This window comes from Hyaena hyaena, unplaced genomic scaffold (assembly GCF_003009895.1).
Source record: "Hyaena hyaena isolate Hyena2069 unplaced genomic scaffold, ASM300989v1 scaffold_29, whole genome shotgun sequence".
NCBI classification, from domain to species: Eukaryota; Metazoa; Chordata; class Mammalia; order Carnivora; family Hyaenidae; genus Hyaena; species Hyaena hyaena.
The window spans coordinates 1,208,121-1,231,814 of record NW_024080661.1 but is presented as its reverse complement, the minus strand read 5'-3'; the positions used below and the strand labels follow the sequence as shown (position 1 = coordinate 1,231,814).

Genomic DNA, 23,694 nt, shown 5'->3' with positions numbered 1-23,694 from the left:
ACACAGTAAAAACGTGTTGCTATTGAAGTACAGTGAGTGATGCTATAGCTTGAGAGATGGTGTTTTGAACATTTAAAGAGAGGTGTGAGCACAAGTTGAAGAGGAATGAGGAAGGATGGGAAGTTCATGGAGAGAAGAGGGAAAACAGTTGGCTAAATAAGGAATTTTCATCCCACCCCGCCTTGGTGCCTGGAGTTAGAAGGAAGGAGAATTGACTACCAGAGCCCATTTCAGCCCCAGGAAAGCAGCGCGAGTGTGATGTCGGGGGCGGGGTGGGTAGCAGGGGGGTGGGGGAGGGACACAGAAGGGTACTGGGGGAAGCAGCAATATTTTAAGTCCTTTTACCATCTGTTTCCGGCGGGGGGTGGGAGGAGGAACCTCTTAGTGCATCTGCCCCCCGCCCCCCACTACCACCACCAAATTGCAGAATTGAAAGTGACATTCTGCTAGCTGGAACACATTCAGTAAACAGACGAGGGCTGCTTCTGCTGTGAGCCTAGGGCCTCGGTCTTAGGGGGCATTCATTCATTCACTTATCTGACAAATGAGTCAGGAGTTAGGAAACATGCCAGACCCGGTCTGGCTCTTTTGGAGCTGATGGTCTAGTGGGAGAGAGAAATGTACACACCAAAAAACCAAAAACAAAACCAAGCCCTGAGAGACAGGAGGTAGGAGGGCCTGACTTAGAAAGGAGTCATGGCTCACTTTTCTGAGGATGTGATTATTGGCACTAAGACAAGATTTTCCTCTAGGGTACCAGCTGGAACACCCCTTGCTCCCTAGCCGTGGAAGTCCCAGCTCAGCTCCCTTGATTTTTTGGCAGGTGGAAACCTTCAGCCACACCAGGACTCACTGTGGACAGAAGCTACTGGTCAACGAAGGAGATGAGGGATCCCAGATGGGGGGGGGGTCCCCAGCACCTCAGTTCCCCACTCCCTGAGGGGGGTGTGGTGGTAGCACCAGCCTCTATCGACCTCATCCCAACCAACTTCATGGTTGTTGAAATCCTCACATGTTGGGGCGCCTGGGTGGCTCAGTCGGTTAAATGGCCGACTTCGGCTCAGGTCATGATCTCACAGTTTATGAGTTCAAGCCCCGCGTCGGGCTCTGTGCTGACAGCTCGGAGCCTGGAGCCTGCTTCAAATTCTGTGTCTCCGTCTCTCTCTGACCCTCCTCCACTCGCACTCTGTGTCTCTCTGTCTCAAAAATAAGTAAACATTAAAAAAAATCTTCACATGTTGACAGCCACCACCGTGCTGAAGGTACATCAGCTGGGGGCTTGTGGTTACCTAAAGACACGAATCTCTCTTTCTTCATCTCTCACTATCTCCAAGCCACCTAGAAATGGCCCCATCTGCAAGTTCCGGGCAAAGGCAATTTCAGGCAGCAGGCACATGAAGAGAAGACAAACATATTCAGACACCTGCTTCCTCCTCTCCTCGCAGAAGCTGGATCAGGGGGATGAGCACTAGATTTGGGGCTCACAGGCACCACAGAACTTGAACTCCAAAGATCTGAATTCAAGTCCTTGCTCCGTACCTGTGCAGCTACGGACAAGCTGCTGAGCACCAGTGAGCTTTATCGGCAAACTGAAGTTAAGCATCCCTGCCATTGATTCAAAATATCAGCCTCCACCCCTAGATGGAGCTCTCTGCAGTTCCCTGATTCTCCAGACCAAGCACCCAGCTGTCTTCCGCTCTTCCCCTCTTGGATGTCCTCTGGTGGGCACCGTAAACCCACCTTGTCCAAAACTAGACATCATTTCTGCTTCTAACCCTGTTCTTTCCCTTGCTTCCTCTATGTCTGGGAAGACTGTCACCCAGAGTCACCCCCTGATGCCTTCCCCTCTCTCTCCGGCCACCTCCAATTGCTCTCTGAGAGCTCTCCATTCTAACTGCTAGATGGGGGCTCCTTTCCCATTCCATTGTTGGGGCCTAATGCAACCCCTCTCCCCATTTCTTACCTGGTGTATTGTAGCTGTTTCCAGGGTAGGCCCTCCAACCTGTGCTCCAATCTATAACTGAGGCAACTTTGCCATTGCTACTTACAACCCTTCCCTTTCTGCACGCCAGCTTCAGGACAAAGCCCAAACTCTTTGACATGACTCAAGGCCTCCCGGAACCTGGTTCTGCCGACCCCTCCCTGACCACCACCTTGAAAGCACACTTTGCCTGCGGAGTGCCAAGAATACGCCATGCATGTCACCTGCTTCCTCTGTCTTAAACACTTCCCCCCAGGTTAACTCCCCATCAGTCTGCTAGGCTCCACTCAAGCCTCACCTCCTCTGAGAAGCCTCCCCTGTCCTCCCCAGGTTAAGAGAACTACCCTTCTTCCAGGTTCCCACAGAACCCAGTGCTTCTCACAGCAGAGAGCTCATCATGCTGTCCTGAATCGTCTGTGGCTCCCTCTTAGACCTGGGCTTGGCACTTGGTAGGTGCTCAGCAAATATTCAGAAAGGAGTAAAAGATTGATTCCATCGAAAGGCAGTGGATTAAGAGAGCTAGGCTGGGACACAGAGACTGGACTCCAATCCCAGCAGTCTTTGCCATCAACTCCCTGGGACCTTGGACCAGCCACTTGACCTGTGGATCCACCCAGTTCCTTTCCTTGGGTCTGTTAACCCTTCACCTGGAAGACCTATATGTCTGTTGCCCTACACACACACACACACACACACTTTGGGCAGAAGCATTCAGACAAGGGGCCCAGGACCTCTAGTTCCCCAGGCCCACCACCCCAGAAACAAGAACCAGGAGAATGGACGAATGTCACCTGCTGACTTTGTCACTCTTGATGTTCTCAGACTGGGGCTGGGGAAGCCCCTGTTCTCTCTCCGCTCCCCCCTCCCAAGTAGACCTCTTCCCCTCCCCCAACGCTGGCTAGCAGGGCACCAGTGGACAAGGGGCCGGTAGGAAGTCAGCCACTCTCTCTCAGGTGTTGGGAAGCAGCAGAGGCCATGGGAACAGAAAAACGACCACATGCCCCGAAGACATCGTGCCAGTGGGTCTGGATCTTATCCACTGAGGGATGCCCGCGACACCCCATTTCCCCACCTCAGCTTCCCATTTTTTCCAGCTCTACCTATGGGGAAACAGGCCAGACTTGGGGCTGGCTGAATGGGAAGGTGAAACTGGCCACACAGCTCCCATCGAGCTTGACCATAATGCATCAGAGCCACAGAACAAAGTGCTCTCTCTCCTGTTGAGCAAACGACTTGGGGCACAGCTCATTCCTGTGCCCACCCCTTCCTATCCCCCTGCATGTGGGCAGCTCCCATAGGCCCAGGCTGGCCACCGTGCGGCAGGAACAACAAAAAAAAAAAAAGCAGGCTCGGGAGGTGGCCGCAAAGGACACGACGGCGGTTTTATATGTGGCAAAATACTTCTAGGGGAGTACAGACAGACAGACAGACAGATGGGGGCACAGGACACCAGACAGGGAGGGAGGAAGGTTGGGCAGTGGTGTCTTCTAACCAGTAAGTGGAAGCTGCTCCCCAACCCAGGTGGGGGGTGGGGCAACATTGGCACAGGAGGTGGCGAGACAGGCATGAGGTGCCCATCCCTGAGGCGGGCAGCCGGGCAGGACCCAGTCCTCGTTGGCACAATCGGCTCTCTCTGGCCCAGCTGGGTGCTGGAGAGGGGCAGGGCTGCTGGGCTGGAGGGATGCTAGGCAAAGGGACACTCTGGGGCAGAGGGGGTACCCAGGCCTCTCCTAGAGGGAGTGGACACGGGTGAAGGACAGGGTCACAAGAGGCAAATCCAAAGCAGCGGCGACAGCAGCAGCCAAGCCCCGCAGGGGAGATCCGAGGTCCCGAGGCAACCACTGGGGTGGCGATCACCTCTCGGGCACCAACCCACAGGGCCTCTCCCCTGGGGCCTCCGGGTGAGAGTGAGGGAGCAGTTTTTTGGTTTCAAAATGAGGCGGACTAGAGTGTTCATGGGTGCCACACCCAGGTGAAACAGGGTGAGGGGCTCAGACGCGGAGGGGCCCCCTCTTCTGATGGCAGTAGGCAAAGGATGTTGTAGGCAAAGCTCATTCCCGGGATAGGTGAAGGCTGAGGCATGGAAGCGGTGGGGTGGGGGGCAGTGTCTCTGGCTGCCCACACCTCAGGGGTCTAGTTCCTGGGCAGGCAGAGGGCACTACATCTGATGCCTGCCGCTTTCTACCCAGACCCCTCCCCAGGACAAACTCTCCGTGGGGCTTCCATCCCACAGCTTTCACCCACCAGACAATGCTGCCAGGAAGCTGGGGGAGGGGTGGGCATGGTAAAGGACCCTGGATCTGGGGCTTGGGGGAGAGAGCCCTCATGGGAGAGAGTCTGTGGTCTCCCTCTCCAGGAAAAGCCCCCCACCCTTCCCAAGTACTCCAGGTTGGGGAAAGAAAGGGCTACCCCATTTAGGACCCTTGTTTAGAGCCCCAAGAAGAAAGAGTTAAGGAAGTGCACCTTTTCTCTGGAAGTGAGGGGATAAAGCCCCCTGATGTGGGGAAAAAGGGACACTGAAAGGTGGGCATTCCCCTATCCGTCCACAGCAAGTAAGTGAAAAACCTACAGGTGTGGCTTAATCACCTTAGATCCCCCAGGAGGTGGGATCTACCAACAAAGAAACCCCCCAAATCGAGCAAAGGCATCTGAAAGGAGGGAGACAGCGCCCCCTGGAGGAAAGATACATCCCCGTGGTGAGCCCCTCTGTCCCTCCCCTCTCCGGGGCTCGGAGCCCTGCCCCCCACTGTGTGGCCCCTGCTTCTCAGCGGATGTAGACACCTCGCCCCCAGCCTTCCAGCTCATTCTTGTTGCGCCCCAAAACCGGACCCCCACCCTCTGCGCAGTAGCGGGCCTTATTCCGGCCGCGGTTCCGGTTGTCGGTCAGCTCCTCTTCGTAGTCTTCTTCCTCATCCTCCCAGGATCCCTGCCGGGCTGGTGAGGTGCTGCCCCCTGCAGGGTCTCCAAGCCCTGGGCCCTCGGAGGGGTCAGTTTCCATGTCCACACATGAGTCTCCCAGCTCCGTGTAGGCAGAGTTTCGGTTGCCAGAGGTGTCGGCATCAAACGTGTCTTGACGAGACAGTGCCCGCAGGGTGCCCGCCCGACCTGGTGGGTGGCTGCTGGGATAAAGGCCTGGGGGCTGGCCCAGCTCCCCCGGGTACTCGTGCACGCTGGCGTGCTCCCCGGTGGCACGTTCCAGCGACTGGTCCCCGGAAGCAAGGTAGGGTCCCTGGTTAGCAGACGGACGGCACACACCATGCAGATCAGGCAGGGGTGAGAGAGACACAACAAAGCAACGCAGGTTAGTAATGGCACCAACATATTCAGCCTGGTTAAAGGAGGTGGGTACTGGCTCTAGGGGATGGGCAGCCAGGCAAATGGCTCGACAGCCCAGCCAGAGGACAGACCTCAGGGCATTTGCTCCTCTACCGGGACAGGAGGCCTGCAACATTCATAAGGCATGAAGAGGCATGAGCTCTTCTGGTAACCATGGTAGAGAGCCCACGAACAATTAGTCATTGCTTCTTCAACACACGTTATTAATGCCGTCTTGGGCTAAATCATCATTAACAGCTCATTAGTATCGCCACTTGTTAGTGGTTGATTGGGTTAGTCACTGCCCCAGTTTTCCAAATATACGAAGGGGATTTCAGCTCAGAGCTCACTACCCCCGGCTCCTTCAGCCCAAATCAGACCCTAACCGCAGGCACCCAGGGCCCCACACTCCCCCCTATCCATTCCCTAGTCAGATAACAAACTTTCCAAGGCTGGTGGGATTCCCCGGGTGCCCCCAGCAAAGACCAGGGCAGCAGGCTGGAGAAAGCTGATGGGTGTCTATCTCCCACTAGCGACAATGAGAGGGCCTAACATCCTCAGTCCCAGATGCCACATGAAGGTGATCTGATGGTCACTGTGGTTGGATGAGATGCAAGAAGGCCTGGGTTCTAGTCCCATGGCCTGCCACTTCAAGCTGGGTGACCCTGAGCAAATGACTCCTCTCTGTGGCTCAGTTTCTCTGCAGTGGTGTGATAGGGATTAGATCACTAGTTTCCAAGCTGTTCCCTGGAGACTGAAGGTGGAGTGGGAAGGGCACAAAAGTGCTTCAGGGGTCCCTGAGGAGGTGAAATGGAAGCCAAGCCACCGGCTCCCTCTGAGTAGAGCAAGGACACTTTATATACCGAGCTTCCTTTTAAGTTTCAACGAACAAATGGGCTGTTACTGAAAACAAATTTGAAAAGCAATGGTCTTAAGATGATTTCATGGCTTTCTCCTGGCTCAAGTCCAGAACCTAATAATGATGTGAACTCAGAGATGGGAAGCAGCTCCCATGGGAGGAGGCCGAGCCAGGGCAGGGCACCCACAGGAGGGCCTTCCCTGGAATCTGTTTCACTGGGAGAAGGATGGAAGAAAGTATGGCATCAACTCATAGAAGATGCTTCATTCTGGGTCCCCTCTGAGGAAACTCCTGGGATTAGGGCTCTGGGAGAGGGGACAGTCTCTTTGGGTTTCATGGCCCTGCTCCGTGGGATTCCCTGGGTCTGAGGGCCCTAGATCTGTTGGGTCTAAAATGCTGTGACCTCTGTTGGGTCTAAAATGGGTGTGGGGGCACCTGGCTGGGTCAGCTGATAGAGCATGTGACTCTTGATCTTGGGGTCATGAGTTCTAGCCCTACACTGGGCGCAGAGATGACTTTAAAAAATAAAATAATAATAAATAAGTGAAATGAGCGTGGAGTCCAGCGAATGAAAATATCAGTCTTCCTTATGTTTTCTTCCTCGTCACTTGTCTCATAACAAGGCCCCGATCAGGCCTCATATCCAAAATCCTCCAGGGCAGCAAATGCAGTCCTGTGGGACCAGGCCCAGGGAGGCACCACCAGGCAGCCCCAAACCCATCAAAAACCACAGACACCAGAAGCTGCCACTCACCACATTTTTTACAAAATAAAGCTCTTCCCTTCCTTCCCCATGTTCCCTACGCTCCAGTTCCGAGCCTGGGGCAGGAGGGGAGATGGGCAGGACTCCTACATGGCGTGCTCCTGCTGCTGGGGCACGGATCTGGCCCGCTGCGAGGGTTCCAGCCCGCCCCAGAAGCTGAGATTCCTCCTGAGTGAGGTGAGCACCTGTACCTGGAGGTTGGAGACAGGGGCAGGGCTGGCGGCCAGAGCTGCAGTCGCCATGGTGCGGTTCAGCAGCGGATTGGGCGGAGTGCTGCTGGGCGGGTGCGTGGCCTTCCAATAGGCTTCCAAGTATTCGGCCAAGTGCTCGCAGGCATCCTCCAATTGGTTCTCGTCCAGGATGATGTCAAACATTTCCTGCGGAGGTGGGGTTAGGGGCAGGGCTGGAATGAGCTGGGCGTGACCAAGGGGGTGAGGGGTGTGGCCTAGGTGCAGTGGGTGGAGTCAAAGGGTTGAAGGACAAAGTTAAAAAGAAACCTTCGGATGTCCAGGAAAAGGAGGACTCTCAGATATATACATTGTCATAGCTACCAAAGGTCTTGGCACCCAGACTAGCCCGACTCTCTCATTCTAGATAGAAGGCAACCAAAGCTGGAAGAGGGGCCTGCCTCGCCACAGAGAAGTGGTGCTTCCAGGGTCCAGCATTCATTTCCCCCAAAAGACCAGTGCACATTAATAGACCCCACCCTGGTGCTCCGGTCACTCTATCTCTCTTGTAGGCCAGAGGAAACAGGACAACCCAAACGCCCCCCCTTCCCTTTCCCTGGGTCTGAGCACTCACGGGGGGACACTGTGCCAGCTTCTCTGAGGCCGCTATTTGGACATTGAGGTGTTTGGACTGAGACTTCCCTCGGGACTTGATGAGCCTCTGAAGTACCTGGTTTGGGAGGAGAGAGAGAAGCTAGAAGGACTCCACAGTACGCCGTATCAGAGAGGCAGGTCCTGGTTACAGCCAGTGTGTCAGAGCCAGGGGATGTGGGATGACTCTCAGCCCTGGCCACTTCTTCAGAAGTGACCTCACCTGCCCTATGTCCATCCTTAGACAATGCTCAGGCTTTCCTGGGAAGTGGCTACTTGAAAGGCAGTGACTCTCCTTCCTGAACCCTCTAACCTTCTTCACAGGCTTCATTCTCCAGGAAAACATCTCCACGTTAACCGTGGCAGCTAGCCTTTATGGGATGCTTGCTCTGTACGGGCACTATTCTGTGCTTTCTACACAGTCAATTCATTTAGTCCTGACAATATCTCATTAGGTAGGCACTATTACTATTCTCATCTCGATAACAATAATGATAATGGTGAATAATAGCTCAACATAAAGCCACAGCCTCAACTAAATGACTGAAGTTAACATCACCAATGACACAACAGATACCATGTGCCTCCTGATGCAACACATACAGACAGACACACCGCTTTGGTGCTATTCCCACCAAAAATGCAAAATCTAAACCTCATCACAATGAAACATCAAGCAGACCCATGCTGAGGAACAGTCTACTAAATCAATGATCTGTACTCTTTAAAAATGTCAGTATCATGAAAGTGTAGGAAAGGCCGAGGAAATGTTCCAGTTTAAGAATGCTAGGGGTGCCTCGGTGGCTCAGTCGGTTAAGCGTCTGGCTCTTGATTTAAGCTATGTCATGATCTCACGGTTCAGACTGTGAACATGAGATCAAGCCCCACATCGGGCTCTGAACTGACAGTGCAGGAGCCTGCTTGGGATTCTCTTTCTCCCTCTCTCTCTGCTCCTCCCCACCTCTCTCTTTCAACAAATGAATGAATGAATGAATGAATGAATGAATGACTAAATTTACATTTAGGAGCACTTGGGTGGCTTAGTCAGTTAGGTGTCCGACTTTGGCTCAGGTCATGATCTCACAGTTCTTGAGTTCGAGCCCTGCATCAGGCCCTCTGCTGTCAGGGGCTCTCTGCTGTCAGCGCAGAGCCCGCTTCAGATCCTCTGTCCCCCTCTCTCTCTGCCCCTACCCCCACTCGTGCATGCATACTCTCTCTCTTAAAAATAAATTAACATTTTTTTTTTTTATTTATTTCTAGGAGAGAGAGCGAGAGAGAGACAGCGTGAGCAGGGGAGGGTCAGAGAGAGAGGGTGTCACAGACTGAAACAGGCTCCAGGCTCTGAGCTGGCAGTCAGCACAGAGCCCGACGCGGGGCTCGAACCCACAAACCGCGAGATCATGACCTAAGCGAAAGTCGGACGCTCAACCGACTAAGCCACCCAGGCACCCCAATAAATTAACATTTTTAAAAATAAATTTAAAAACGGTTCAGAAAAAAAATATATATATATACATATAACATAATACATATATACAGAAAGATAAAATAAATGTGGCAAAATGTTTAAAATTAGTGAAGAGAACTGAATAATATACTTTAAATGCTGAATTGAGTGGTAGAAGAATTATCTCAATAAAGCTGTTAAAAAATGAGTGAATCTGAGTGAAGGGCAGTCAGAGAATGGCAGTTCTTGGTACTATCCTGGCAGCTTTTCTCTAGACTTGGAATAATTCCAAAACAAAAATCTTAAAAAAAAAAAAAAAAAGTAATAGCTATAGAACTTAGTAGGTACAATCCACTTACGTAATCCTCACCACCACCATTTGAGGAGCTCTATTTTGCAGGCGAAATGGGCACAGAGAAGTTAGGTGGCTTGCCCAACGAGCATAGAGCTGGGGAGCAGCACAGCTGGTATATTAACCCTGGGCATTCTGGCTCCAGAGTCCCCACCCTCAACCTCAGTGCCCAGTGGGGGAAATGGAAGCATCTGTTCCTTTCTAGCTCTGCAAAGTGTTTTTGTATCCATTATCTCATTTGATCCTTTCAACCACCCCAGGAAGTACTTAAATCCTATCATTCCCTTTATGCTCACCAGAAACTGAGGACTCAAAAAGGTAAGGGTTAAGTGACTGGGTAGTATCATGAAGTGGTAAGAGTTACCATCCTTGATTGTCATCATGAATCAGACAGAACTCTGGGCTCTTTACATCATCACCTGAAATCCTCTCAACAATAACAAGGGAGAGATTTTAGTTCCCATTTTATAGGTGAAGAAACAGAGGCTCAGAGGCTAAATAAATTCCCCAAAGATCTCCAGCTCAATAAACAACAACAAAACAACAAACTTTAATTAATTAATAAGTCAACCACAGCAAAAACTTGAACTCAATGCTGTCTTCTAACTTCAAATACTTCACCTGAACTTGCCCTCCATGTTTCTCAACCCTCCCCCCCCCCAACTAACATTTAGGAGGGAAAACTCACAGAGCTGCAGTACAAAAAATAAGTAAATTAGCCTTCCTACCGATTCATCTCTATCAAGGTCCAAGTGAGGACAGTGCAGCAAAAAGGGACAAAATCAAATGACAGAAAAGACCTCCCAACTGCCAAGTCGTTGGGTGACACTGCAACAAAAAGCACAGAATTCTTTTGGTTTCCTCAACCCAGGATGGGAGGCCAACCAGAATGGAGACAGGGGACTGGCCTGCGTGACCCTATTAATGATATTTAGACTGGCTAATACATGATGAAGCACATTATACCAGACACTTTGCTAAGTGCTAAACATTCACATTAGGTTCAATCTCACAATGTCCATTTGATGGAGTTTTCCCGAGCAGGCAAATGAGACTCGGGGAGATTTAGTCACAGAATTAATAAGCAGTTGCTGAGATTTAGACATAGGCCACCCAACCCCAGAGCACTACTGTCCCCACTAGGGTTAGGCTCCAGCACCCACCTTTGGAGAAGTAATCTTGATGTAAACAATGATGGGGGCCAGTGAGGTCTTGGAGAGCTGGGCTGGGTGGTTGATGGTGTCAGCATCCAGAGCAACCAACTGAAGGGTCCGGGCCAGCTCAAAGATTCGCTCGATCTCGCTCTGAACCTCAGCTGGGAGACACGGAGTCATGGGGAAGAGGGAATGTAGGGGAGCCTCCCCAAGAGACGGTGGGCAATAGAACACTTCTGGAGATGCCCGCCCTACTGCCTCCCCTTCCCACGTCTGGGCCCAGAAGCGGGGGTCACAGGGTGGGCTTACCCAGGCTGGAGCGTGTGTTGGAGCGCTCAATGATGATGTGTTTGCTGGGGTTGTTGAGGACTGAGCGCTTAGCCAGGGAAATGTCCGCCGTCACACGAGTGATGGAGATCCTGAGGGATGGGCACGGGGATTGAGGGGTCGGGATGGGCTACAAGGTGTGGCTCCCTCCCCAGGCTCCAGGTCCTAGCCCTCAGTCCAGGAGTCCCAGAATCATCATTCAAGCCACCCTGCCCACCCCCAGCAGCAGAGGGCTAGAGTGAGAGAGGGGTCTTACCTGCCATCAAATCGATGCTTCAGGAAGTCAAATAAAGCTTTCTGCATCATGTCTGTAACCTGAGGTTGGGGGTGGCGGGGGAGAAGTCAGGTGTGGGTGGGCTGCTGAGTGTTTACCCCCTCACATTCCATTTTCTTCTTAAATTCCTGAGACATATGGGTCTCTAAGGGGGTGGAGGGTTCTTTCTGGGTCTGATGGGCTTCCAGTGGGGTGTCTGATTCCAAAGGTTCTTCTAGGTGGTATCTCTGGGAGGAGATACCTTTCTGGGGAGGGAGGTTCTTGGGGGGGGGATCCAAACACTTCTGAGCAGGTTTCCCTGTGGGTCAGGCCCCTCTGGGGGGCTTCTCTGAAGGTCTGTAGCCCTCTAGGGAGAGATCCTGGGAATTTGGGCCTTTCTAGGAGATCTGTGTGGGGTATGAAACTTTCTGTAGCATCTCTCTGGAGGTCTGGGCCCCTCTGGGTCCACTCCCCCTCTAGGGGCTCCTACCTCATAGCCCTTGAGCGACGGTCCCACCAGGATGATGGGCCTCATGGAAGGTACCACGTCATAGGGGGGCACATGCTCTGTCTGAGGGGAAAGCAGGGAGGGGAAAGCCCAGAATGCGGATGGCATTAGCCCCTCTTCCCCAGCCTCCAGGTTCCCCCATGCATCCTGTCCTCTCCCGGGTCCCAGAGCCCAGATGTGGGGATTGAGGTGGGGTGGGGTGGGGAGGGAGGGCCAAGGAGAATCGGGAAGGGTGAGAGAAAAGGGGGTGGGTGGGAAGGGCACAAGAATGGGTGTTAGAAGGTCAACTAGCTCATCCCAGGAGGTGGGGAGGGGGACACAGAAAGCTGTGATACTCACCGACTTCTGCTTCTGTTTGGCTGGATCCAGAGATTGCCAAGAGTGGGGTGGGGGCGGGGGGAGAGGGAAGGGCGCCCAGGCAGGGGCAGAGGGCAAGGAAGGAACCAGGGCAAGAGAGGGAGGGAGAGCGGGCAGACGAGGAGAGATAACAGGGCATGCGTGTTAGTGACAGACAGAGCCAGAGAGAGGGGACGGGACCCCATTCCACGGGGGAGCCAGAGATGGCCCTAAATCAGGGTTGGGAGGACTGACAGTCAACCCAGCAGATTTGGGAATATTCAGACATACCCTTCCCCTTTCTGAGTCTTGGGAAAGAGCTGGGAAGGGTGACAGCCCCTAATTTGGTGCCCATCTCCTACCCCTAATGCAGTCCAGGAACCTTCCCATTTTAACGGTTCCTTTAACTGTCCTGCTGTGCAGTCAGGAGACCCCCATGTGCCCACCCTAGACCCACAGAGTCCAAAAAGGACAAAGAAGGGTCACTATTCCAGTCTCCCCTTCACATGCAGGGGCAGGGGCAAGCATGGAATATTCCAGTGCTAGTGAAGGCTGAGGTCAGGTTTCATTACCACCAGACCCTGATTCCAGTGGTGGTGGTGTCAGGGGGTACAGCCCGCCAAGGGCAGTGGTGTTTCGGCTGCAAGAACCATCCCTTCCTGGGGGTGGGCCAGAGTGGGGTTGTGTGTGGAGACGGATGTGCCCATTGCCCACCCTGGCCCCCCCCCAACCCGGGCTCTTTGGCAGGAGGCCCTGCTCCCCACAGGATCAGGCTGGTTCCGCATCTGAATCCATCCTGGCCCCCTCCTCCTGCCCCACAGCTGGGCCCTGACCCCTTGCCCTCTGGCCAGAACCCAGCAAGAATTACCTTCTTGAAGAAGGGGATGCGTTTGCCATGGGGTGGCGGGGTGGTGACACTGCTAACACTAGTCTTGGCAGAGCCGCTCTGCTCCCCGAGCTCTGCCTCCTCGTCCTCTAGCTCTAGGGGGTCTAGTTCAAAGGCTAAGTTAGTCATTTCATTACCTGGACCGCGGTCAGGAGAGAGGAGGGAGGCGAGGTGGGGAGGAGTGGGATGGACATGGAGACACAGTACAGAAGGCAAGGATGGGATGGGGAGAAAAGAAAGAAGAAGAGGTGAATGGAACAGAGCTAGGAGAAATGAATGGGGGTGGGGTGGGGGAGTCAGGCAGAGAGATGGAGCTACCAAAGAAACGGGAAGGAGAGATGAGAGAATGGGCGCGGACGGGCCCAGCTTGGGGGGGACCCTACTCTTCACGGAGGGGGTACCGCTGGAGGTGTTTGGAGGACTCAAGACCAGGGTGCCCCCTACTGCAGGGAAAGGAGGGGACAGGCAATGGGGAGACCACCCCACCCAGGAGCTCCTCCCACCCACCCCACCCCTGCCCCATTCCCTAAGGCGGCAACGGCTCTTACCACTGGCAGGGGGTGTGGGGCGGCGGGTGCCAGTCACCACGTCTCCCAGGCTGGAGCTGGAGTTGTCACCTGATTTGCTGTGTGGGCAGAGAGGCAAACGGAGCTGTGAGCGGAGGGGTGGGCGTGAGGGCGGGGGAACCCTGTTCTCTCACGTGCTGCCTGCCCCCCACTCCCCTGGAGACCCTCCAGCCCCACTGGCGATGCCAGAGGCAGCTCTGTGTGCCCAGGGCACTGGGTCAACGCTCGAGGCCCTGTCCCAGCTGGATGGCCTCTCCGCGGTCCCCAGCTAGATACCTGGAGCTGAGGCGGTTCTGGCGCAGCTTCTGTTCCTGCAGAAGGCGCAGGCTGTCCAGTTTGACGGGGCTGGGGATGAAACCAACCTCACAGCCCTCCTTCACCAGTCGCCCAATCCACCAGTCGTTATTGTATTTCTGCAAACGGCAGCGGGTGGGGTGGGAGAGACCAAGAGCGAGATTGGAGTGGCGGGCCAGTGGCTACCCTCAGGAGAAAACAGCCCTGGACCCGCCAACCGTGCCCAGGAGGTGGCACCCTCAAAGAACCGGCACCTGGCTCTAGCCTCGGAGCAGAGCCCACGAGTCTCAGGACTCCCTCTTGTGCCATGGACCACCTCGCCCCCAGCACATCCCTGTCCCACCACATGCCCGCCCGACCCTCGAAAGGCAGGGAGAGGAGGAAATGCTGACCCCCTACATGTGCCCGCACACTGACCCTCCACCTCCAGATCTCATCACAACCCTCTCAACCACCGTGTGACCTAGGCAATTACCAATGAAAATTAGAGGCTCAGAGATGTGAGGAGATTTGCCTAAGGTCACACAGCAGATTCCGCTAAGCTCCACTTGGCTCAGAGCTCCGGCTGCCCATCTCCTGGCACCCACCACCCTGCCCTCTTTCCAGATACCAAGTGCTCTCTCCACCTCTTTGATGTGCAGGAAGTCCTTGGGCTCGAAGGTGATGGCCACTCCCTGCACCGGAACCTCATCTCCTGGAGACGGGTTGTAGCCGACATTTGTCCGCACAGCAAATGCCACTGGTTTGGTCTAGAGGAGGTGCACAGGGAGAATAACAACCAGAAGGTTAAACCACGACGTAATGTGCTGGGGTGGGGGCGATGTGGATGTTTGCGTTGTTGATCACTAAAATGTATACTGAATGGTGTCAGCAGTATTCCTGTGTGTATGTTACATTTCATAGTAAAAAAATAAAAATTGAATTCAGCCTTCTCAGGATGGAGGGGGCCACAGGGGATGGTAAATATTAGCCCAGAATGATACCCAGAAAGAATATTAGTAATAATAATAATCAAGAGAGTAGCTGTCGTTCACTGTTCCAGGCGTCGTGTTACACATTTTACAAGCAGTAGCTCATTTATTCATCACAAAAACCTTAGGAAGTTAACTACTAGGGATGCCCGGCAAGCTCAGTCAGTGGAGCGTGTGACTCTTGTTCTCGGGTTGTTAGTGCAAGCCCCACATCGGGTATAGAGATTACTTACAAGAAAAAGAATAAAATCCTTTAAAAAACAAAAAAGAAGTTAAGTACTATTATTATCTTCATTTTAATGAATGAGAAGACTAAAGTTCAGAAAGGTTAAGGGGCTTGCCTAAGATCACACAGCTAAGAAGAGTCAGCCCAGGAAGTATGACTCCAGAAGGAAGTGGAAAGTCTCAAGTTCTTATTACGTGTGGAAAAACTATTAGGCGTTTATTATACTATATAAGAAGGCAAGTATTATAGCCCACGTTTTACAGCTGTAAGACAGACGCACATCAAGGCCCTGGGGTATACCAGCTAAGAAGTGGCTGGGCCAAGACTTGACCCTGGGTCTGTCCAGGCCACCTCTAATGCCTGGGGGCACGAGAAATAATGCTAGCATAGCCCTCCAATTCTGTATTTCTCACCTTGGCTTTCTCAAGCTGGGCTAATGCCTGGCGCTCTGCCTCCTTCCTTAAGGCTTCCCGGTCCTCCTCCAGGGACACGTCAGAGTCCGACGGGCGGCTGGTATAGGACTCCGCTGAGCCCTGAAAACAGACAGGGCCGGCTCAGGGCCAACACTGCCTCCCAGTTTCTGGGCCTCGGAAGGCAAAGAGGTGCCAGCCACCTATCATGGATGCCTCAAGCCCCAGCCAGCCCAGCATGATGCCACAGGGGCTAGGGAAAGGTGGCATCAGATGAGAGGAGTCAGGGACTAAGCCTTGCAGGCCCCTGGGGAAAGTGTGGCCCTAGGAAGGGTGACAGCAGCGAGCAGGGGGTTAAGGCAGGTCCAAGGACAGCTGCTTGGGGCCCAGGGAGGGGTGGGAACCTGATAGGGGCACAGCGCAGGGGAGGAGTGCCAGGGGCCGAGTCTCCACTCCCTGTTCCTCCTTCCCTCCCCTGCGCCCAGCACCAGCTGAGATAGACTCAGTAGAAGCCTACTGAGTCCTTCTAGGGACAGTGGCCACCAGCTTAGGCCTGAGCTCTCTGCCCTGTGGGCAGCGGGCAGCCTGCTCTTGCCCTGCGTGATGGGGCCGCCAAAACGTCGGCTATCTTCTGTTCAAAGGTGAGCGAAGATAGAACCCCACTTCTCTGGCCAGAATCGGAGAGGGCCCAACCCTCCGGCTCTCACCAGATACAAAACAGAACCCAAGACTCCTGGGGTAGTGCAGGCAGAAGAGGCAGGTTCAGATCGGGACACGGGGCAGGCCTCTCTCCAACACGAGGGCTGCTGGCTGCTCAGGGGGAGGCAGGCCCAGAAATCTGGCTGTGCCAGGAAGCCCGCCTCGACCACGCTGACCATCCCAGAGCACAAGGGGCTCCGTCAGGAATGCAGGCACATGCGGAAGACGGGAAGCCTGTCCAGACCCCCCGTGTCAGTGAACACGCTTATCCACCGGCGTGCTTGGATGTGCAACGTCAAATGTGTTTAGAAGAGCAAGTTCTATGGTATGTGCTGGGCAGACATGACTGAATGCGCGGCGGGGCACGTGAGCGTGAACAGGGGAGCGCGCTAGGGGTCAGCGTCCCTGACGGTGTGCGGCACGTGCGGCAGGACCTGGGAGGTGTGAATCTGTGTGACTGGGCCCCCCTCCACCAGGCACTGAGGGCCAGGAGGTGATGTGGGGAAAGAGCAGGACTGCGGACACATGAGGGTTCTTTTCCTGAGGGTCACTTGGCCAGGAATGCCCCTTAGTGTGATACGGAGGGGACCCAGGAAAGACAGGAAGCTAAGTCCCACCTCCCCCGGAGGGCCCTGGTCATTAGCTAGTGAGGCTGCCGCTTCCTTGCCCAGCCAGACCACAAAAATGGGAGGCTCGTGGGGCGCCTGGGTGGCTTAGTCGGTTGAGCGTCCGACTTTCGCTTAGGTCATGATCTCATGGTTTGTGGGTTCGAGCCCCGCGTCGGGCTCTGTGCTGACTGCCAGCTCAGAGCCTGGAGCCTATTTCAGAGGCTGTGTCTCCCTCTCTCTCTGACCCTCCCCTGCTCACGCTGTCTCTCTCTCTCTCTCTCCGAGAAATAAATAAAAAAATTAAAAAAAAAATGGGAGGCTCGTAAAGGTGCAAGATCAGGGCTGGGGTGGAGACACTAATGGAAAGTAGGAAAGAGACAAAAAGGAAGGAGAGTGAAAGCCAGCTATCCTACCACTCTCCACGCCTCCTGAGGGCAGCCCTCAGAGTCAGGGAGACAGATGCCCAGAGGGTCAGAGAAGGAGACCCAGAGACAGGGCGGCAGAGAGGCATTTACTGATCCTAACACGCATACGCACACACGCACGCACACACAGACATGCGCGCACAGAGACATATCAGAAATGGCAGGAGCAGAAACGGTGAGGAGGCAAGGAGACCGGCTGGAGTGAGCCCCCCCCCCCCCCCCCCCCGCCACCCACCAGCTTTCCCTTTGGGGCTGCTCCCACCCATCCCTACCCCATCCCTAGCTCACCACTACGAGGGTCCGGCTGGGCGCCTCCATCACAGCGCCCTCAGTGCCTGGCCCTGCCGGCCGAGGGGGTGGCCCAAACTGTCCGTTCCCCCAGGGGGGCTCAGGTTACAAGCAGAGTTGCTACATGTGCAAACTGCTAGGGTATATTTAGCTCAGAGATGTGGCAAGGCCTGCTCCCCCACTCCCCGCCACCTACTGGGGCTCAGAGAGAGGGAGCTGAGAGGAGGAAGGATTAGAGGCTGGGGTCTGATCCCCTGGGGTGGCAAACACTGAAAGAACCAAGGCCTTTTTCTGTCAAGAGGCGTCACACGGAGCACAGTGTCATTCCTCCTAGCCCTGGCCCTGGGCCAGCCCTGCAACAGGAGGAAGGAGGAAAAGACTGCAGAAAGGACTTCCTATCCATCTGTGTACTCGGGAGATGCTGAGATGAAGGGCTCCCGGTTCTGACCCTCTCAAGTCAGGCCTGAGCTCACAGGTGTCAAGCGTCGTGGAGACAGAAGAATCAAAAAGAAGGGCTCACTCCAGTCTGTGGGGGATCTGTGCGGCCCAGCCTATCTCTCCAGCCCGAGGGGGGCTGACCTCCCTTCTGCCCTATGCCCTCACATGCCCTTCCCGTTTCCTCTCCGGCATACTCCCTTTCCTTGTCTGATCCCAAGCCTCTCTCGCCTTTTTTGGGTACCAGGCTTTGTTGAGATGCTCTGTCGTCATAGCAACCACATGCCTCTCTGGCTGCCTCTCCCTGAGCCTGAGATGGCCTGGGGTTGAGAGTGAGAACACAGAAGAGAAAGGCATCTTCCTGACTGATAACAGAAGACCCCAGAAAGCCATTCAGTTATCTCCCTTGGCTCAGGGGAGCTGGGCTCCCTGAAACCAACCCCCTCCGTCCCTCACCACTACCAACACACTTTCTCTCTGCATATTAAAGAACAGTCATAGCTGGAAGTGTGGCGGACCTTTCCCTGACCCTTACCTAACAGGGGTTCCAGGGACCCGAACGGCCTGGCTCTACATTTCTTAGGCTCTGCCTCTACCCCACGCTGTCACAGATTCCGGGGGAGGACATGGAAGCAGACAGCCGGCAGGGGGAGTGGGTGACAGCCCGAAGCAAGCTAGAAGGAGGCAGGCTGTCCCTGAAAGAGATGACGCAGGCAGGCAGCAGGGGCTGGTGCCTGGAGCTGGGGGAGGGGAGGGGAGGGGTGGGGGCCGAGGGAGTGGGTGCAGCTGACAGTATATGCAGAGGTCACGGGGGTAAGGGTGATGGGGTGGTTCCAGGCAAGTGACAAATGACATGGGGGAGGGTGCCTGGAGAAAGCCTCAGATGCAGCTCACCAACGCTGGTCTCCACCAACCAGCCACCTCCTTCCTCTCAGCCCAGCCTCCCAATTACCTGGCGGACAAAACTGTTGGATGTCGTATCCGAGGACGTGCTCCCATCCGACCTTTTGAACCGCCCTTTCCTCTTGCTGTATTTGCCCTGGAGAAGCCAGGAGGGGACAAGAGTGGAATCAGAAAGGGCCTTTTCCAACCCTCATCCCATCAAGCCCAGAGCTTACAGCCAAGCCTTGGGAATATCAGCCCCTGATCTGAACAGCCCCACCCCCCATCTTCTTCCTGAGATGGTACAGCCCTAAGGGGAGGGAAGGCCCTGGGGTGGGGGACAGTGCAAGAGAGCCTCAGGAAGCACACACAGAAACCCCCAAACCAAGGCAGAGAGACTGGGGATGGGGAGGCGCTGAGAAGCTGGAGGCTCATTAGGCAGCAAAGCTAATTAAGATGCTGGGCAGGCTGCAGAGGCCTCCCAGGAAGGGAGAGGCTGCCTGCAGTGTTAGGGGGGCAGAGAGAGCTGGGGAAAGTCCCCCTCCCTTTCCCTCTTAGCTGGAGCAGAGGGGGGGCAGTGGCCGAGAGTGCCTGAGGCCCCCAGAGAGAAGAGGAATCACCAACCCAGGCCCAGCTTAGCTCTTCCCATGACCGAATCTTGCCTTCATTTTTCCGCAGAGTGGGGAGGGGAGTGGCAGCTCTCAGCTCTGGGAGACCCAAAACTAGATTTCCGGGGAAAGGGCTGAAGGCGGGGGGGGGGGGGGGGGGGGGGGGGGGGGGGGGGGGGGGGGGGGTGCATGGGACTGTATTTAGAAAGGAAACATCTAACCCCAAACCACCCCAGCGGGCACCCCCCCCAACCCCTCAGGACTTTTCCTCAGGCCCCTTCTCACAGTCACAGTGGTCACACCCCTCCCTTCAGAGAAAGGGATCAAACTTCCACTTTCTGACCCCTGGCTGCCACTGCCTATGCCCAATCCCCATCGTCCCCACCAGACTGCATCAAGTTCAATGCCCCTTGGCCCTGCCCCAAGACAAGCCCAGGACACAACCCCCACTAATTCATGGGGTAGGCTGGCTCAGTCTCACTTGCTGGTCTCTTGGCTTGGGTGGAGTGGACACTGCTTGACCTCTTGAGCAGCCACACATTCAGGTATTTCCAGGCCTCCTGGAAAGGGGGCTGCTTCTGTGCCCTCCTTAACTCACATACACATGTGGCCCCAGGCCAATCCCAAAGTAGGGGTGGGGGTGATTGAGGGTTCAGGTCCTCCAAGCCCTTGCCCCCACCCTCAATCCTAGAGTTTCTTTGCCAAAGAAGCTAGATAAGACATGATCACGTTAGGGGCTGCTTTGGATCCTTGGGCCTGAGTACAAGGAGCATGGATAGATGGGAGAGAAGGGTACCTGGGAACCCTTCAAAAATCCTCCCTCCCATCCCCCTCCTTCAAACTAGGCAAATATCCAACCTCTAGGATTGAGGATCCCTACAAACTTAAGAGGATCTTTCAGTGAGCCCCTCTTTCACCATACCACCACCCCTACCCCCCTCCACCACCACCCCAGGATGGGAAAAGGGAGTGGCACCCAGAGAGACAGGGGACAGCTGAAAGGAAGGCCCCAGTCAGCTGCCTCCCAGGGGCCTGGGGTGGAAAAGGGAGGTATTTTTAGGTCTAACCTGCTCCCACCCCCCCCCACCCCCATGCCCATCAACCACATTATCATGGTGGTTACAGTTGCTCTAGGCTGGCCACAGCAAGAGAAGAGTTAATGGTATTTTAGCCTTGTAGTGTTGCCAGATTAGGGAATGGCCTTGTCCCAGAGAAATCCCTTGGTAGGACCACCCCAGACCCTAACCAGCCACCCCAGATCCTGCTGGTCACTCCGTGGGCACACACCACACCCAAGAATGCCCCTTCCTGGGGATAACCCGGGACGCATTAGAAGTGTGAGTAGGGGTGGGGTGGCAGACAGCCCCCACCACCCAGGTAACACAGCTTCTTTCCCTCCAGGACAGTGAGTTGGCATCCATCCAACTTTCCAAACTTTGGAGGCGTTTTCTAAGGCTGGGAAGGGGAGGGGGGTGGAGAAGGAAAGATAACGTGGGTGCTGGGGTAGGGAAGCTGGTCCAAAATAAGGATGTAGCCGAGGTGCCAGGATGGGGGTGTCTCGCCCAAGGCTGGCCCCTTCCCCACGGTGTAAGGCCAGTGTCTGCGGCTCCGAAGGCCTGCTGGCACCGCCCTGACCATCGCCTCGGCCATCACCCAGTACCACCCCCGCCCCACCCACCCCCGCCTGGCGCCCCTGAGCGTGCTCTGCGTCGCCCCCTTTGCCTGAGCTCGCTCTCCAGTCTCCCTCAACCCCCGGATGCCCCGCCAGCACCCCGACTCTCAACCCATGGAGCCGGTACCCGAGCAGCAAAGACCCTGACGCGGGGGAGCCGAGGCGAGGGTGGTGACAGGCGGTCCGATCGCCCCCTCCCCGCTCGGCCAAACCGCAAGCCCAACTCCGGGCCAAGCGCCCATCAATCATTAACCCGCAGGGATTAGGGGCGCGCAGACGCCCCTCGCCGCTCCGCGCCGGGCACATAACTCCTTCTCCGTCGTCCCTCGAGTCGACACCACAAGGTCCGTGGGAGCGGCCCCCTGCCCTCGGACCCGGCCACCACACCTCACCTGCGGGCTGGGGTCGAAGACCTCCATGGGGATCTCCTGGGAAGGTGGGTAAGGGCTCCGGGACATGCTGGTCTTCTGGACCATGGAGAGGCGCCTCCCCTCCGGCCGCCGGCCCGGCCAAGCCGGGCGCCCTCAGCGCATGAGAGAGGCCGTCGGAACCGAGAGCAGCGCAGCGCAGCCGGCACCCGCTCCAGCCACCTGGCCCGGCCTTCGGCTGCCCTCTTCCTGCCTGGCGTCCCTCCTCCCGCTCTCTCTCCTCTGCCGCCGCGGCCGCCGCCGCCGCCGCCTCCTCCGCCCCTGAAGGCTCAGCATCTCCCCCCGCCCCCTCCGCTCCCACCTGCCCCTCCTTCCCTCCGCCCTCCCTCCCTCCGCCCGCCCCGGCCCCGCCCCTCGCAGCCCCTCAGCAGGCTCAGCATAGACAATGGGAGGGCAGCCGGAGCGAGGCACGCCCCTCTTGGCTCTGGGCGGGGGAGAGCCTTGGCCGCCGACAGAGTAGGGAAAAGGGTGGCCCGCTCGGGGTCCAGGGGTGGAGGGAGGAGTAAAACCCTGCCTTGGGGCAGGGAGGGGGGGGCGCGGTTTACCAGCGGCTGTCGAGCTCTGATGGAGGTGAAACGCGGATTGGCGCGGCCCCCGGCTTCCGTCCCAAACCACTCTCACTTAGCAGGTCTGCCCATTCCACTCGGGTTTGGGCCGCCGGAACTTCCCGATCCCGTTGATCCAGGGACCTGGCGTTAACTCTTTTCTCCCCGGTGTGGGCCTAGGCCTACTTGAACTTAACAGAGAGGCCCCTCTTCCAACAGGACCGTGCTGGACCGTCGGCCAGCCAACCCGAGGCTCAGGCTGGGGTGGGGAGAATGTCCAAAGGGAGTCCCCACACAGAGACCCAGAAGTCTTTCTGCCCTAGTCCCTAGAATCCCCCCAGACCCTTCCAGAAAGGCAAGGTCCCTGTTCCTTGGAAAAGAGAGGAAAGGGTAGGAAGAAATGTGGAGCTGAGAGAGGAGAGTAGCTAAAATCAAATCTAGTGACTTTTCACCTAGAACTGCTCCCCTTCATCCTTCATTTGGGGACAAATACCCAAGGCCTGGATCCCACCCACCACTACCTATGGAGAGAAAAGAAGTAGGGGATTCTAGGAAGAATTCTGGCTTTGGGGCGCCTGGCTGGCTCAGTCAGTAAAGCATGCGACTCTGTGTCAGGGTTGTGAGTTCCAGCCCCCCCACTGGGCACAGAGGTAAGTTAAAACAAAACACAACACAAAACAAAACACGTGTCAATTTGGCTCAGGCTGTTTCTGGTTGTGTGGCCCTGGAAAAGTCACTACACTTCTGTAAAGTGGGGTTGCCCGTACTGTGGTGTCTTTGTCCCGTGGGATTATTGCGAGGATGCGGGAGAATGAAATTAAATGATGGACTTTCAGATGTCTGGAGATGCTGTAAGGTGCTGAAGAGAGGTCTGTTGTGACAGGAGGAATGGTTACCTCTCTATCCCTGCCCTTGCTCCTCAAAGAGGAGCGATGAGAAGTAGGATGGACAAGATTTGCCCAGGTTCAGTGACTCTAATATAAAGGCCAGCCTGCTGTCTCCTGCTGTCGGAGAAACTGTGGAATACACTGACTCCTTCTCACCCTGGGTTCTGAAAGTGGATGGCCAGCTTAAGTTGTTTCTCTGATCACATTACTTTGAGGGAGAGTAAGGATGAAGTACATCAGCGTTGTTCTCTGAACAGATCCAACCCAAAGCAGGGGTTTGATCTGTCCCTCTGGCCCAAGAGAACCTGGTATGGCAGAGAAGGCATGTATATTGAATTCGGAAAGACCTGGATTTTCAATTTCTGCTACCTCACTCAGCTGTAAAATAAGAACGGTATAAACTGTGTTATTTTGAAGAAGTGGCATAAATTTTGCTTCCCTTCCTCTCTTTCCTCAGCTCTCTTTAGCAACCAGGAAAGTTCAGATCATAGAGATCGGTGATTAGCTAGAGCCATGCAAGGAGTTACACCCAGGACTCAAGTCTAGGTTTCTTGAACCCTAGAATATTCTCTGGGTTTTTGCATTGGGTGTTTCAGAGCAGGAAAAAAGAACTATGTATGATCCTGCCATTCCATTTTGTTTTTTAACTTTCCCAAGTATTCATTCATTCAGCCAATGCACTATTTCTCAAATGCTTACTATATGCAAAGCCCCTTCCCTCCTGTAGTACACAGTGTGAGCCAAACAAGAC

At 55.2% G+C, this 23,694-nt stretch overlaps 1 protein-coding gene across 6 annotated transcripts; it reads right to left on the bottom strand.

The window, feature by feature from the left end:
- Positions 1-3,344: 3,344 nt before the first annotated feature.
- Positions 3,345-21,711, bottom strand: CACNB1 (calcium voltage-gated channel auxiliary subunit beta 1). 6 transcript variants are annotated; one of them, XM_039227731.1, is made up of 15 exons: positions 21,476-21,563; positions 19,466-19,545; positions 18,874-18,960; positions 15,470-15,589; positions 14,486-14,608; positions 13,842-13,978; positions 13,548-13,624; positions 12,982-13,442; positions 11,760-11,840; positions 11,273-11,331; positions 10,999-11,108; positions 10,699-10,850; positions 7,720-7,815; positions 7,110-7,295; positions 3,345-5,210 (listed from the first exon to the last, which is right to left on the bottom strand). In XM_039227731.1, the coding sequence occupies exons 2-15, from the start codon at positions 19,469-19,471 to the stop codon at positions 4,746-4,748; spliced, it is 2,160 nt and encodes a 719-aa protein (XP_039083662.1). In that variant the 5' UTR covers positions 19,472-19,545; positions 21,476-21,563; the 3' UTR covers positions 3,345-4,745. The 6 variants fall into 6 exon arrangements, with proteins under 6 accessions (XP_039083662.1, XP_039083661.1, XP_039083663.1 ...); XM_039227730.1 differs by lacking the exon at positions 19,466-19,545 and having other exon boundaries at positions 21,476-21,711; XM_039227732.1 differs by lacking the exon at positions 19,466-19,545 and having other exon boundaries at positions 12,982-13,313; positions 21,476-21,711.
- Between the last annotated feature and the right edge of the window lie 1,983 nt (positions 21,712-23,694).

Coding starts and splice junctions, on each gene's coding strand:
- CACNB1 (XM_039227730.1), bottom strand. CDS start 21,559: ATGGTCCAGAAGACCAGCATGTCCCGGAGCCCTTACCCACCTTCCCAG. Junction 13,625..13,841: donor CAGAACCGCCTCAGCTCCAG/GTATCTAGCTGG, acceptor CTGCCCACACAG/CAAATCAGGTGACAACTCCA. Junction 10,851..10,998: donor CAACACACGCTCCAGCCTGG/GTAAGCCCACCC, acceptor CGTGTCTCCCAG/CTGAGGTTCAGAGCGAGATC.